Raw genomic sequence first — 16,915 nt, forward strand, 5'->3', positions numbered from 1 at the left:
AGAATTGTGCTGACAAAGAATTTATCAAGACATAACATATTTCTTAACTGTATATAATGTCGAAGTAATTATTAACAAAACCCCTATATTACCAATTAGTTCAATAGAATGAACCAATGAACTTGAATTTTGTTTCTGTGCTTTAAGAGAACGAAAAAAAACCACATGTTGCACAATACACATATTACATAACAAGAGACATGTGTTTAGTAAAGTTTCATTATTGCACAATATCTGGATATGGCCAAAGAAATATTGGCACCGTAAAAGGTCAAGATGACCGTCCAAGATGAACATGTCATTTTAATTATAGAGACTTAGATTGCCAGCAATGATGTAGGCTGGGAAGGTGTGTTTTGAAATAATAAGGAGTTTCATCTCTATAAAAGAATGAGTTAATCAAATATAGAGTGTCAATTGGCATTTGAGACCCTGGCCGTATGTCTGCTTCGTCCAGTATGGCTGTATCTATGTATAATATCATTTTAATAATAAACTATAGAAATATTATATTTTGGAAACCTGCTCATCTCATTTATTATTTAAAGAGACGGAAAGAGAAAATCTTGTACAATAACTACGATTTTCTTTTTGAGACCATAACAATATTGTTCAATTGTTATCTTGTCACCTTGTCTTGAGACTATCTCTGGGATTAGATTGACATCTGAGTTAAGAGAAAGAGACTGTCCAGTGAATACACAGTTAGTTATAGAATCTGCTGTGAATTGCTGTGTTTCACTGAAGGTGCCTCCTGATATTTGAAATTTGAGAATGAGGTTAACACCGCGTTGAGCACGGCCAAATTTAATTCCACCCAGAGAATATAAAACAAAAGTGGGTGTTTTGGTGATGAGCAATTAGTGGGTGTAATTAGCATGACATGCACTCTTTTCGGTGATCTTGCCCTAAAAACTGTGATTGTCACTAATGCCACGCGTTAATTACATGGCAAGGGTTAAATTTAAAATGGTGCATTTGAATAAAAAAATTCTCTTAAACCATTTTAATAGCACAAGGGTCAGACTTGTGTGTCTTCTCAGGCAACTTAATGCTGTGGTTGACCTTGGTTCTCATACAATCAGACAGTTTGATGTTTGGCCAATGATCGTTAGTGAGTGTGATCTAAAATATAGATGTTTTGACTTATGTGCATATCTTTTTAGGCAGGGCTGCAGGAAACCATACTTGTGCCTTCAAAACATCAAATAGAAATGTGTCTCGTTGATTGCGTGCAATATGCAGAAATTAGTTGTAGCGATTGTCCTTGGCAGAATCCATTTTTGTTTTTACACTATTGCGATGCCTTCTAAATCTGTGTCTTCCCTCTTGTCCCCTCATTTGCATAGGATGCCAGTGGCAACGGGGAGGAGATAACAAATCTTGAAACAAACCCGTAGCCTTTTTAGAGTGGACCAGACATTGTTCTTTAATGGTGATAGTTTTAGACAAGCATTTCTACTATTCAAACAAAAACTTCTCTTCCACACAAACTATCAAGGGCTCTATGATTTTTTTTTTGTGGAGCAATTTTACATACAAATGTGGCCAACAGGGAATTTACTTCTTTGTGCAACTTATTTTTTCTGATTGCTAGCTCCACGGTCAATAACATACTTCTGACCAATAATAAGATATTTAAAGAGTTCCTTTATTTTCCCATGGGCAAAATGAAACCCGACAACAGAAGGATTCCGTAAAATCAAATTCCCTCTCCCTTCCAGAATGTCTGGGAGACTCCCGGAACTGGTGGGTGAACAGTTCAGTGTAGGGCAGTAAATCACATTAAAAACATAAACGAACAAAGAGTTAATTTTAATGGGAAAAAAATAACTATTTTGCACTATAAGTGCAACTAATGTATTCATTGAAAAACAAAATAATATTCTCCCTTTAACTGAATTATTATTATTATTACCATTTATTTATATAGCGACACTAATTCCGCAGCGCTGTACAGAGAACTCACTCACATCAGTCCCTGCCCCATTGAGGCTTACAGTCTAAACATATACACAGACAGAGAGAGGGAGACTAACCTACCAGTATGTTTTTGGAGTGTGGGAGGAAACCGGAGCACCCAGAGGAAACCCATGCAAACTCCACACAGATGAGGCCATGGTCAGGAATTGAACTTATGACCCCAGTGCTGTAAGGTAGAAGTGCTAACCACTGAGCCACCGTCCTGCCCGTATACTGAATAATTATTAAACCATGCAGAAACATTTTTAACCTGTAAACATATGTTGCACTATTTCTAAAATATCACAAAGGGGGCGCTTCCATAGTGTATTATCAGATGTAATAGATTTATTTATAAAACGTAAAATCATGCACATACCAGAACAACAAGTATTCACAGCATATCAGGTTATAATTCAGCTTACTCTTCCTTCTAAAACATCCCGTTGAGAACAGAGCAGCTCTCCCACTTGTAATCAAGCGTCTACTCCCTCTACTTGTTTCGTCGCAGTTGACTTCATCAAAACAAAATAATATTCTCCCTTTCACTGAATAATTATTAAACCATGCAGAAACATTTTTAACCTGTAAACATATGTTGCACTATAGTAGGATGTAACTTTTCTTATTATTTTCTCTTCATTATTTATGTGCAAAAACACTTTCCTCTTCAAAGAAGAACTTTGTTTGAATCCGCTACAAGATAACCATATCAATGGGTGTCTATCTACGCAACATTCTATTTTATCATTCGTTGTTGGTTCGCCTTTGTAGTCTATTCTCTCTCTACGATTGCGACAACACCGACACAGACAATACCTACAAAAAATAACTAACAGTATGACAGCAACATAAACAAAATATAGACTTACCAAGAAATAGAGAAGATTTACGAAACGTCTTTTACTCGACTTCTATCATTTGCGACTAAACAATATGCCTGCACTTCAAATTGACGTCAGTTACCATAGCGATATTACCATTTCCTGTTTTAAAGCGGCAATGCTAGGACTCTATATTCCAAACTAAGGCTTAGCGTTACAGCTAGCGTTAGGATTAGGGTTTAATGTTAGAATTAGGGTTAATATTACCATGTGGCCATTGCGCGACACCACACGGTAATATATAAGCTAAATTTACACACGTTACATAACGTGGTCCAATGATATTCAAACACGTGTTAAACAGTTGTGCAATAATATTGAAGCATATGTTTAAATAATTTCAAGTGAACAAAAAGCAAACCTAGCAGTTTGACCATATAAGAACTTCAAGATGGCTGCAGTAGTGTCATAGACATGTAGTCACATGACCAGAGTGACCACATGACCAGACTAGATAAGAAAAAACATGTTAAAGAAAGCGTTTCTCAGCAGTGTATAGGACATGTGAAAACTATTACTACCGATTTAATGCATAATTATCATATGCATGACCTTCACCCCCATTTTTCTAGTTCAATCCACCATTTTTCTTAAAATTTTTTCTCAAAACACCTGATTCAATCAATTATTTCATAGATTGTAAGTAAGATATATCTCATTGTCAATGCTACATTAAAACAACACATTTCTTAAGATAAGCAACCCATATTTATATTACTAATTAACAAACTAGTTTTAAACTGGTTACATTACATCATACTTGCCTAATTTGTGTTGTCTCCCTCCGGGAGATCCCGTTAGAGGGCAGCATTTTGTGGAGGGGGGCGTGGCCAAAATGGCGCGATTCGCCATGAGTCGCGCTATATTGAGGCCTGTCGGACATACCCAGCATTCTGGAGTCTCCCGGAAATTTCTGGAAAGTCGGCAAGTATGCATTACATCCTTACATATAGCCTTTATATTAGTAAATGGTAAAAGTAAACTGAATAAAACCTAGTCATCTGAGTCTGCTACTCTTGACTTTCCAGCTTCTTTTTGAGCTAGTAATCGCTTATAAAATAAAATTTAAATATTGCTTAGCCATCATCAGCCAGGTGTTATCAGCCCAAATAGGTCTTCCAGATAGGTATTTTGTTATATATGTACTACTGGAAAAATCCATTTGCATTACCTCCTCATCTTTCCAGCTATAACTAGTCTTAACTGCACACAGCTTTGCACGTCAAGAACTTGGGGTATATTTACTAAACTGCAGGTTTGTCAAAGTGGAGATGTTGCCTATAGCAACCAATCAGATTCTAGCTGTCATTTTGTAGAACGTACTAAATAAATGATAACTAGAATCTGATTGGTTGCTATAGGCAACATCTCCACTTTTTCAAACCTCCAGTTTAGTAAATACGTATACTCGTATGCTCCCTTGAGTTTATTCTGCTCACCACAAACATTGTAGGGTGTTAGGGTGCAGTGAGCATGTGACTACATTGGCATAGCTCTCAAAAGTGACATAACTAGACATTTGTGGGGAACATTTTGTAAGAGCCCCCATATATCATGCATTGGTGAAAAATTTACATATATAAATAGGGTTTTGACAGGGAAAGCGGGCCCCCTTTTTCTTCGGGCCCCGTAGAAACTACAATTCCTGCTATTATGATAGTTAGGCCTTTGGCTTACAATGCAGTCACACAAACGTTACATGTTAAGTATTTGTACCACAAAGAATGTTTTTATAGCAAGTTACCATTAGAAATGAGTGCTAGTGCTGGGTGAGAGTGTGTCAGTGTAACTTAAATTATTTACTGTGGTGGAAATTATGATCTTAAATATTTTATTACAAATCTGATGTCATAACAAAATTAATAATTAATCATACAAAATATTTCTGTAGTAATATTTGCTAGTAGTGCTTCAGTGGAATCCGTTATAATATTTTTCTCATTATATCTTGTGACCATTAACACTAACATGAAATTATGGTAATATTTATTCAACAAAATCATCTATACGTTTTCAAAATGTGATTTCAGTAGACGGAAAAATATTGCTAAGTATTTTGGATATATACATTGTAATGTTTTTCATCCCCTGTTGCCATATGCTATATATTGTATCCTGTATGTCATTAATAATGGCAATTTTAGCCTAGAGCTTTTTCAATAAATGGAAAAAAAGGTGTTTGCCCCGGGCTCTGAATGACAGAGGGCCAATGATTACATGGTTCCTGGATAGTGGGGTGCACTAAAAGACACAGCGCCACCTACTGTCCCTCCAGTATAGTCACTCAAGTAATACTTAGCCTGCAGCTGTTGTTACACTCCAACAGCATTATGGACATATAACCTAAATATAATAAAAAATATAATAATGTAGCAGAAATACATGGATATCACTTTGCGTGCTTGCAAATTATAACATTAGACCATTTTTTTCTTTCCAGATGCATGATGTTGTCATATGCCAGGAAATCTTTAAAAAAAATGCCCCCAAAAAATAAAAAATGATATATATAAATTATTTGCAAAAGTTTACAGTTTCTTTAAAGGTAGCATATGTGCATTTGACCTGCAAATAGCCTTAGTGCGCCAAGTTATTATGTATTTATTAACCTTTATGTATATAATGCCAAAATATTACACAGTGCTTTAAAGGGACTGTTTAATCATTCAGTCCCTCCTTATAACATAATACACACAAGCACATACTCGTTAACAAGAACCTACCAGTAGGGTTTATGTTCTGTGGGAGGAACCACACAGACAGGGGTAGAACATACAATCTCCACATAGTGTCCTGGTTGTAATAGAACCTAGCTCTTTGAGGTAGCAATACTAACCACTGTGCCACCTGACTAGGTGTCCTTGTCATTAGTTTATTCATACTTTCAGATTGATACAAGTAAGTAATGTAATACATTATAGCAATGCAAGTTTAAAAGTTAGAGGGACCATGTATGATTTCAAGATGATTGTAATAATGTTATGAGCATGTTGTCATTGTCTTAGTACAGTGATCACAAGATCAGACTAAACAAGAAAATAAAGGTCTCAGAAAGCCTGTCTCAGCACTACATAAAATGGTCCTCACCCAATTACATGTAAAAAGTTATTTCAAACATAATACATAATAACCATATGAATAATCTGTTCCTAAACACCCAGTTTTCTATCATCATCAACATTTATTTATATAGCGCCAGCAAATTCCGTAGCGCTTTACAATTGGGAACAAACATTAATAAGACAATACTGGGTAATACATACAGACAGAGAGGTAAGAGAACCCTGCTCGAAAGCTTACAATCTATAGGACAATGGGAGTTAGAACCACAAGGGCATGTGCTACATCATATTGCACAATGGACCAGCCAGACTGCAAAGGTAAAAGTACTGAGTGGGCTGTGTGTGTTGCAATGTTGGTCAGAAGGTTGTTGTCTTGCGTTAGCAGTTTTCTATTCCACACTAAACAGATAAAAGATAATTGCTGATTGACCAATGTGGTGCAATGCACATTTTGCACCTAATTGCATTGTTAGTAAATGAGTGCTACTCATTCTAAAAATATATCATACTTACCAACTTTAGAAAATTGGTTTCCGGGAGAGGTGGGCGTGATGGGGGCGGGGCTCCAAAATGCTCATCATTTTGGACCCGCCCCCATGACGTAATAACGCAAACGTCATTTGATAGCGGGGGGCAGTGCCAAACACCGCGATTCACCGGGAATCGCGCCGTTTGGGACCTAATTCTGCCCACTTCACTAGGAAGTTGGGCACTTCCAAGTGAAGTGGGCAGCTCCGGGAGATTGCCACACTCTACCGGGAGTCCGTGAGACTCTCGCAAAATGCCAGAGTCTCCCGGACATTCCGGGAGAGTTGGCAAGTATGAAATATATATTGATTTAATCAATCTAATGCAAACATTTTCTTAATCATTTCAGATGCATTTTCCATTACCATATGTGGAGACTGGTACACAGATAAGTGTGATATAATGTATTGAGCTGATTTGGCACTATTCCAGGCTCACATATTTAACAACTCAGATTTAAAAGCACTGTTAAAGAAGGATTAAAATAAGTCTTCATCAAATGAGACATATAGGACTCAGTTAATGTACAACTGTGTGAAATTAATTTCTGGGTTACATTGTTTTTCCAAGCGAAGGATGTGTGCACTTTGCAGTTCATGGGAAGCTTCTATGAGGAAACAAAAATAAAAAAATAAGCTAAAATGTATTTTGTATAAGCAAGATAATATAGATAATGATCTGCTAATGGGCAGCGTGGTGGCTCAGTGGTTAGCACTTCTGCCTCACAGCACTGGGGTCATGAGTTCAATTCCCGACCATGGCCTTATCTGTGTAAATACACATCCCTTGGTACTCACAACTGTTTACATGAGTTTCCTCCCACACTCCAAAAACATACTAGTTGGTTAATAGGCCAGGGGCGCCACTAACGAAGTGCCCCACATAGTGGCGGTGCTGTATACAACACAGCACCGCCGTGGACACTTCTTTGACAGCGCCGTGGCTGCTCTATAGGACAGTGCAGCTCTCTCGCAGATTTTTTTTTTGGGTGGGGGGAAACCCCCCCCTCCTAAAAATCCTGCGTGCGCCCCTGTAGGCTGCTGTTAATTTGACCTTACTGTCCCTTGGTCTGTATATGTTAGGGAATTTAGATATGGGGTGATGACCCGGGGTGCACAGTTTATGAATATTTCAGGTTCATTTGGTTAAAATTGAGGGCTAAGGAGGTGGCATTTCTGTATCTTGCCCCAGATGCTAACATTTTAAGTTACGGCTCTGATTTAGACTGAAAGCTCCAATGGGACAGGGACTGATGTGAGTGAGTTCTCTGTACAGCGCTGCGGAATTAGTGGCGCTATATAAATAGCTGATGATGATGATGATCTTGTATATGGATGAACAATGAGATCTCATATCAGTTAATATAATAATTGTGGGTGATATAGTTAATAAATAACTCAGTTGAAATATAATTCACAAACTAATGTTTGAACAGTAAAGTATCATTAACTGTATCACAGCGTTTTTTGAGAATTTTCTTCAGAGGATGTGACTATAATCGGACGCTCCCAAAAGGGAAGCACTACCTGTAAATTTAAAATAACATTTTTAAAGGAAGTCTCATTGTTCAAGGTCTAAAGATCTATATGAATGCAATCTTATTTAACACGTCGAAAAAGTAAACTTTTTATATTAAATCTTTTATGTAATAATTTGATGCTTTCCCCTGTGACCTGATGAATCTTGTTAACTGTTAAAAGCTGTCTTCTATTGCCATCTACTGGTCGATAACGAGTTCGCTTTGCTTGGCTATTTCCATGGAAGAAGACCAGTGATCTGGAATGTCTATGAGTTAGGGGTAAATTTATCAAGCTGCAGGTTTGAAAAAGTTGTGATGTTGCCTATAGCAGTCAATCAGGTTCTAGCTGTCATTTTGTAGAATGTGCTAAATAAATTGTAACTAGAATCTGATCGGTTGCTATAGGCAACATTTCCACTTTTTCAAACCTGCAGTTTGATAAATTTACTCTTTAGTGTTAGGACTAACCCAATCCTCTATATTAGGGAGGTGGGAGTGTGACAAGATGCAGTTTGGGAAATCGCCAGTTTTTGACGATTGTTTTGAAAAACACGGATGTATGAAAGGGACGAACTGGTAGACAATCGCTGGAAAAACTCGCTGTCCCGACATTTAGTCATTGTAAGAATATAAAACATGAGATGTATCAGGCTGCTGTTTTGTAAATTTGCCAAAAAGATTGCCAGAAAAAATTAGGTGGTTCAGATAGGCGTGATTGCTCCAACAGCACGTTGTTTCAGATATCTTGCTATTTATAATATTAGATGAGACACCATTAACTTGTGAATTATGGGGCAAGCATTATTTATTGATTACCGGAGCAGAATTTATTTCTGTTTAACTGTTGGGGCAAAATTAATGTATAATTAAATGAATGGGGCAATATTATTTTATTATTAAATTAAGGCGTAAATGAAAATTTATAAAAACACTCAATGGTCAAAGTGCAGGTGTAGACGGTGGTACGCCATACCGCCACTTCTCCTACTGCCTTCATTGCAAATTGATCAAATTCCATTCGCTTACATTCCCATTACATTATAAATTACCACTTTGATCACTGTTAACACTTTTTATCCCCTTTATTCCACGGACTCATGTTTTCAGTTTAAATATTTAAGCGACATCAGTGTGACTGCTACTTTTTAGAGTATATTTTATTTATAACCTTGAGTTCCTAAGTAAATGCAAATCCCTTGGTACTCACCACTGTTTGGTAACACATAGAACAATACTGGCAGACAGCCCAGGTTGAATGTCACACGTTCCGTGCCAACCAATTTCTGCCTGCTCTCATCGTGCCATGTTCCATCACGGGAAGTATCTGCACACACACACACACATGGGCTATATGGCGCATTGATGTGCATGCTGACAGTCAGTCGCATCTCAAAGTCCAGCCGTTCATCACTAGCATTTTTTACCTGGTGTACGTGAAAAGTAACTTGTGCATATACGTAATAATGAAATGAAGAGAGAAAAGTGTAATTGCTGAGTTGCTTAATCTTAAACCCCCTTAGTATGATCTCCAACAGGCAATTGTGTAGTAGCGCAAGAAAGGGTGAACTAAGAGTAACAAAGATTTTTTATGAAGCAGACAACCTTTTTGACACAATATTTACTGCTTATGATTAATATAGTACCAGTTAGTCAGTGCATTATTATAGTATCATAATGGGTAATAAAACATGTGTTAATACGGTCTCTTTAAGTGGTGTTGCCCATAGCAACTGTCAAATCCAACGTGTGCTATCCGTCGATTGATGCCGAGCTTATACACAACACAATCAAAGGAAATCTTCCTGCATGCATGCATTAGGATCGATCGGAGAACAGAATATACACAACACCATCTCTTCTGTATAGAATCTGCTCTGTTTAATGCATACCAGGTTACACATTTTTATAGTACTTCTGAAGAACTTGTTGATGTGCAAAAACTGTTGAGGAATCACAAGATCAGTTTTCCTGACAAGCCTGCGGTTGTAATTATGGTGCAATTTTCCAAGTAGTTTGAAGGTAGCAACATTGACTGGTTGCTATGGGCAATACCTCCACTTTCGTTTTTTAGGTTTTTTTTAGGTTGTATAAATCTACCCCTAAGACTTGAAATAGAAGAATATATTTTGCGAAAACTGAACAAGGCTGTTTGAGAATTTCCTAGAAGGGTTCAGATAATTAGCGCTAAGCATATTATCCACAAGGACTTTTCATTTAGCAGATATTGTCTGCTTATTTCTTATCATAATATAACCAATGATAATTAGAAGTGGAGCCTTGTGTAATTAATACAGCTATATATGTGTGGAAAACTTCTAGACAAATATAGACTAAATAACCACACGCCCTAAGAGGGTTTGCTAAACCAATATGGGGGTGAAATAAACAACTTCATAACAACTTTACTGGCTGGATAAAACGATTGCGTTTTCATTCTATAACATTCTTTTTGCAAGAATTAAATTCTTTATGGAATGTAAGCAACACGGTTGCCAAATTATCACACAAACGATGGAATGAATGAACGAAGTTGTTTTATACTGCAAAAAGAGTTATGCGAAAAACAAATGGATGTTAAATTATCCTTTTCCTTCATACATTGAATGTGGCCAATTTCTGGATGGAAATAATATTTATGAGAATGCAATTTTTGATATTGATTTAGTCCACACAATGGAGTGATGATTGTATAATTAATGTCATCCTAAAATCATTATCTAGATCACACATTACATATAGGTTGCATTGATTTGTATTTTTTCTATGATTTTTTTGGGGGGGGGGAGGATTTTCAAGATGTAAACTAAGCACCTTCAGGCCTAGATGATAAACACCAGTTTTACTAGGATGAAAGCACCTTTTTGGGTTAATTCTTCACCCCCAGTTTTGAAGTGGTAAGGAGTAGAACTGTGCTAAACATGACAGGGCAGTTTCATGATGTGTGCAGGGGAATGGAGGCAAGCACCAAGTTATATAATGGAAGGAGCAGGTTCCTACAGCAGCACAGCATAATAATGTAATCACCCTAAATACTGATGCAGAGAGATTGTGGTCTCCATAATCATCTCAAACATCCAACTTGTTTTCAATGTGTTTTTCAGACTGCAGAAGTGGCTCTGGCAAACCTAAAAAATAAGTATGAAAATGAGAAGACCATGGTGACCGAAACAATGACGAAACTGCGGAATGAGCTGAAGGCGCTGAAAGAGGACGCTGCCACCTTCTCATCACTAAGAGCCATGTTTGCCACCAGGTAACAGTGCTAACTTAGCCCCTAATTTAAGAGCATGCCATTCTGTGGGTGATTCCGAAATTTTGCAATTATGGTGGAATTTAGGCAATATGTTGTATATATAAAGTACAATAATTATTATGAGTTGGTGCTATCTCCCAGGACATTGTTCGTGTCACATTGGTGCCACTTCCAGAGGTGCCGTTTCACCCAATAAGGCTGAAATAACTGAATGTCCAGAAAAGAAGTCTCCAGTAATGAAGATTTACTTCAAAATAAAGATTGATAATAACAACAAACAAAACAGTCATATTTCAACATGAGCGTACACATCTCTAACTACGTCAATCCAAAAGCTTAGGACTCCATGTTACCCACTTGATATTTAGGGATCACAAGTTGCATAATTAATAACATTTTTCAGGATATTCTAAAACATAAGATATTGGGGTTCTCTATTGTTGCTGTTAACGCTCTCAAACGAGCGCTCTAAAAATATTAGCGTTAATACGGCAATTACTCGCTAAATTTCATCTCGCAGCTCCCTGAGCTGCGAGATGAAATTCAGCGAGTAAACTACCGTATTAACGGTATTTACGCGCATATTACCGTATAAACTGTAATATTTTTCGAGCGCTCGGTTTTTTTTGTTTTAGCGCGTTAAAAGCAACAATTGAATACCCCCCATTGACTCTTAAAGGAGCAAGTCCCCATTCTCATAGTCCAGAGGTATTTGTTACATAACAAAGCTCGATCTCTACTAGCGGATTCCATTTCCAGTTCCAAGAATGGAACGTCCTGCTTTATTTCCAGGGGCAAACGCAGGATTTGTAGAGGTGGGTTTCCACACCACGCTGCCAGTGGGTGTGGCCAGCATGTATGGGGGCGTGGCTATAATATTAGACGGTGCTTGGCTGCTCTCCAACTCTTCCTATCCCCCCATATATACGGTCAATGCTGCGTGCACTACTGTTAGGGGCACACAGCTCTCCCTTTTCGAGCAGAGCCGTGTGAAGCAGGACATACCTCCCAACTGTCTCTACAACCAGGACAAAGTCCTGTCTGAGTGTGTCAGAACAGTAGACAGACTGTCCTGCTCACTCCTACCTGTTCTTGCTGCTTTCAGTACTTGTTGGGGAGAGATGGATGTGATCAGTGCAGACAGAAACGATCTGCACACAAGCTGCAAAGTGGCTGATCGTGGGGCAGGGTCCAACCACCTCAAGCATACAGTACCCCTGAAGGTAGGGGGGTTTACAGGCACTAGGAAACCCCCCTCTTTTTGCCTATGATTTCAGTATTAGCATAAGAAAAACTTTCAGGCCAATTGCAGCAGGGGGCGTGGCCACAATGCAGCGTTTAGCCACACCCCATCCATCTTCAACAACGGAGACAGCTGGATCTGGGATTTTTGACTGCTCTCACTAACATACACACACACAGACACACAGACTAGGGTCAATTTTAATAGCAGCCAGTTAACCTACCAGTATGTTTTTGGAGTGTGGGAGGAAACCGGAGCACCCGGAGGAAACCCACGCAAACACGGGGCGAACATACAAACTCCACACAGATAAGGCCATGGTCGGGAATTGAACTCGTGACCCCAGCGCTGTGAGGCAGAAGTGCTAACCACTGAGCCACCGTGCTGCGATTGCACCATGTTGCAATCACCTGTTGTAGAACTCTGCAAGGGTTAAAACTTAAAAATAAATATTTCTTCTAATCTGGATAAAACTTTCGCTTCCTGCTATAACATATGATTAATAGTGAAGTTTTCCAGTAAGATCATGAGGTACAAGGTTACTGCTAAATTATTAAGCGGAACAACAAACAAAACCACCAAAAGTCAACAGTTCAGTTATGAGAAGATAAAGGAAGTTACTGTCATCAGAAATTGTGTCACTTAAGGGCAGATTCAATCGCCAGCGATGTGGCGCGTGGGCATAAAATCATAGAAACATAGAATCTGACAGCAGATAAGAACCCCTCAGCCCACTGTCTGCCCAATTTTTACCATCACTGCAATGTCCGGCTGTGCACATTGGCTGCAATTATGGTTGGCAGCAATTTCCGTGGATGTTTCCGAGTCACCTTGCGCCAAATTGAATCTCCCCTTTGTATCTGTGTTACTGGTCAAATTAATTAACTGATTAATACTTGTTGTAAAACGATTGGTCATATAAGACGTAGCCAGGGCAAGGCCCAGCAATGGAGCTTCTGCCTTCATAAACAAACACCTTTTTAACTGCACTATCATTGTCCTCGGAACTTTCATGGGGTAAGAACATTATACAACACATCCTTCCACGGAACCATACCGCCGATTCAGCAGCCTACGCAATGAAAGTCCCAGTGCCACTAGTAATCACACTGACTTCCTGAAGTTCCATTTTATATTTTTTAAAAAAAACAATTGTCTTTTAAAGGAGAACTCCAATTATTTATTTTACATTTGTATCCCTTAATTGATAATGAGATGATCTGCAAGTTATTGGGGTTTTTGTTTTGTATATATTTTTCTCTATAAGCAAAATGTAAAAAAATAACCCGCTGTTTCTGGGTGCAAGGCTGGCCAAAAATAAGAGCAATTTAGATTTCACTTCCCACATGGGTGGATAGTTGTCTTCTTTAGGCTAAATGACACGTCTTAAAAGTGGGAATTGTTAACTGTGCCATTTCCGTATATGGAACTTTTGTTGTTCCACCTGAAATTGTCTGTGGCACCCAATTCAAATATTGCCCGCTGGCATACAGTTGCAAAGTAACAGACTTATGGAGGACAATATGTAAATACACAAAAAAAGACTAATGAGGACAAGTTAACACAAAGTGCCAACGAAGTTGGATGTAAGGTCCAGTGCAAATAATTAGACACAACTCCTTGAAACAATGCCTATGTTAGCTAGAAGATGATATTGCACAAGTCATTGTGAAGAAAAATGAGGCAATAGACGAAGAAACCAAGGTGTTTTACTATGAACATCTGGGGATAAATGTATCAAGCTGAGAGTTTCCAGCGGGTTTGAAAAGTGGAGATGTTGCCTATAGCAACCAATCAGATTCTAGCTGTAATTTTTTGTAGAATGCACTAAATAAATGATAACTAGAATCTGATTGGTTGCTATAGGCAACATCTCCAGTTTTCAAACCCGCCGCAAACTGGCAGCTTGATACATTTACCCCCTGGTGTGCTTCGTAATTGTTCTCTTGGATGCTTTTATGTTTTATCTTTTGATAAGACTTTTCTGAGAGTTTATTTACACAGAGCACATGACCATGTGTGGTCCTTGGTGGTCCCTTCTGCTTTTCTCCTCTCACCCACCCTCCTATCCTCTTTCCCTCCAAAGAAATATCTGATAAAAAAATAAAGAACCCCTATCTGCAGTACAGAAGGAGAGGTGTGCATATGGGTGGAGAGGGGGTCTTCTTTATGCAAAATATAGGAGTAGATCTTACCTGGAAAGACAGTAATAACAATGGCGGTGCTTTAAATGGTCTGTTTAAATTCTGTTTGTAGCAGGTATCATATATACATGCGTGTATATATACTATATATAGTGAATGTATAGAAAATCGTTCAGTATATAGTTGTATGTAAATATATTATTTTATAGCTCCATATGGGAAAGATTTATGTATGGTTAGAGAGTCTTCAGTCTACTACTAATTTTCTTCTGGGACATCCCGGTAGTTGCGTCTTCTCCCACATAGCGATGCCATGAAAATGTCACCATTTCTTTTTCTACTTTCCGTCTTTTGCCTGAGCAGGTGCGATGAGTACGTGACCCAGCTGGACGAGATGCAGAGGCAGCTGGCGGCCGCGGAGGACGAGAAGAAGACGCTGAACTCCCTGTTGCGGATGGCGATCCAGCAGAAACTGGCGCTGACGCAGAGGCTGGAGGACTTGGAGTTCGACCACGAGCAGTCCTGGCGCACCAAAGGCAAAATTGGAAAAGCCAAGATCGGGAGCCCCAAAGTAAGTGCACAGCCATCCGCAAGCGCAACACTTCTGTACATTCAAATGCATAGCCAGTTGTCCCCGCAGTCAAACGCGTTGGGTGCCGGTGTCACCGACACAGAGGGGTACGCATCTAGCCGTCATACTGGACCGGCACCAGAGATCAGTAACACTAGCTGAAGAAGAAACATTGTCCTCTTCTACCTTTCAGTCTTGTAATCTCCTTTATGATGTGACGTGTTGTGTACAGCCATCAGACCATATGGATGTTTATGTGTTTTATGTATATTCATAAGTACAGTGTCTGTTTAATCCATGACAGATGCAGATTATGATGGGAACATGTGTATATTTTCAGACGACAGACTTGGGGGTGTTTAGAGATGCACAGACCATTGTCTACACATCAGGATTGTTTAATTGCTTGTTAGGCTGTTGTTGAAATTTTAACTGCAAATGGCCTGATGGAGCATCTCTGAACTACTGAATAAAAACACATTCCTTCCATTGTCAAATCTCCAGTAACGATGGTCATTTTGAGAAGTTGTTTACAGTAAAATACATACTCACCTTTAGCCTTCAAATGAACCTAAGAAGATAAGAGGCTGAATATACATTGGTATAAAAGAAACATTGGAAAGTTCTCCTATCATATTTATATGAACACAAATTAAGCATGAAGTCCATATATTAAATGTGTGTCAGCTGACGTCTACCGTGATGAACACAGCGTAGGCGGCTCATGTAAGAGCGGTACTTGTGTAGTATGTAATGCTTTAACATTTTGGAGCTCTTAAATAAAAAAATTTAAAAAAATCTTAAAATTAAAGTAGGGATTTATTTATCAAAATAAGGAACATTTTCAAAGAGCCCTTTAAAGCAGCCTGCTCTGTTTGCGGTCCTGGCATTTGGACACAAAATACACTAAGGGCTAATTTTATCAAGCTGCGGGTTTGGAAAAGTTGAGATGTTGCCTATAGCAACCAGATTCCAGTTATAATTTATTTAGTACATTCTACAAAATGACAGCTAGAAACCGATTGGTTGCTATAGGCAACATCTCCACTTTTTCAAACCCGCAGTTTACTAAATATACCCCAGTGTGTTATATTTTTGGTCCATCGAGCTTTAGAAAAAATGTGTACTGATAGCATGTTTAGTGTAGGGATCAGTGATCCACTTTCTTATCGCCATTCATGCCATGTGCACCAACCAGTGATTCTCAAGTTTATCCAAACCCCAGTATGTACGAGCCCTTAGGCAAGGTCCAGCTGTTGCTTAGTAGAGCAGGTCTGGAATATTTTAAAAAAACGGTGGAAAGATAGATATTGTCAAGCTGAGTTTTGTATAACATTCTTATTGTTTAACGTAACACATTGGGCATTTAGTGCAAAAAGCTACAACATATTTTCGGTTAGGTTACTCATAACAAAATCTCTGGTAATTAGAAGACATTGCTTAAAATCGATCCCATGAGAGTGCAATTCTTCTTTCTGGGGCAGATTGTTAAATTTATACACTTGGGGGTAAATGTATCAATATGCGGGTTCTTCAACACCCGCGTGTTCAGCCTCTTCCGCAGATTAAATTTCAAGCGGCGCTGCATTGTAAAGGGTTAACTTCCCTTTACAATGCAGCGCCGCTTGAAATTTAATCGCGGAAGATGCTGAACACGCGGGTGTTGAAGAACCCGCAGATTGATACATTTACCCCTTGGGGGTTTATTTATTTATTCTTTGTTTGACTACGAGTTTTATTTTATTTTTT

At 38.5% G+C, this 16,915-nt stretch overlaps 1 protein-coding gene across 8 annotated transcripts in view; it reads left to right on the forward strand.

Annotated features, from left to right (window-relative positions):
- The window catches only part of BICD1 (BICD cargo adaptor 1), a 209,332-nt gene that overhangs the window by 156,111 nt on the left and 36,306 nt on the right, over window positions 1–16,915 (forward strand). For 7 of the 8 annotated variants that reach the window (XM_075210315.1, XM_075210316.1, XM_075210318.1 and 4 more), the window contains exons 6-7: window positions 11,057–11,208; window positions 14,959–15,166. In XM_075210315.1, coding sequence (XP_075066416.1) covers window positions 11,057–11,208; window positions 14,959–15,166 — 360 coding nt within the window. Of the gene's footprint in view, window positions 1–11,056; window positions 11,215–14,955; window positions 15,167–16,915 lie in introns of those variants that run through there. The other variant, XM_075210319.1, reaches the window with a different exon arrangement.

Source organism: Mixophyes fleayi, chromosome 4 (genome assembly GCF_038048845.1).
Source record: "Mixophyes fleayi isolate aMixFle1 chromosome 4, aMixFle1.hap1, whole genome shotgun sequence".
NCBI lineage: Eukaryota > Metazoa > Chordata > Amphibia > Anura > Limnodynastidae > Mixophyes > Mixophyes fleayi.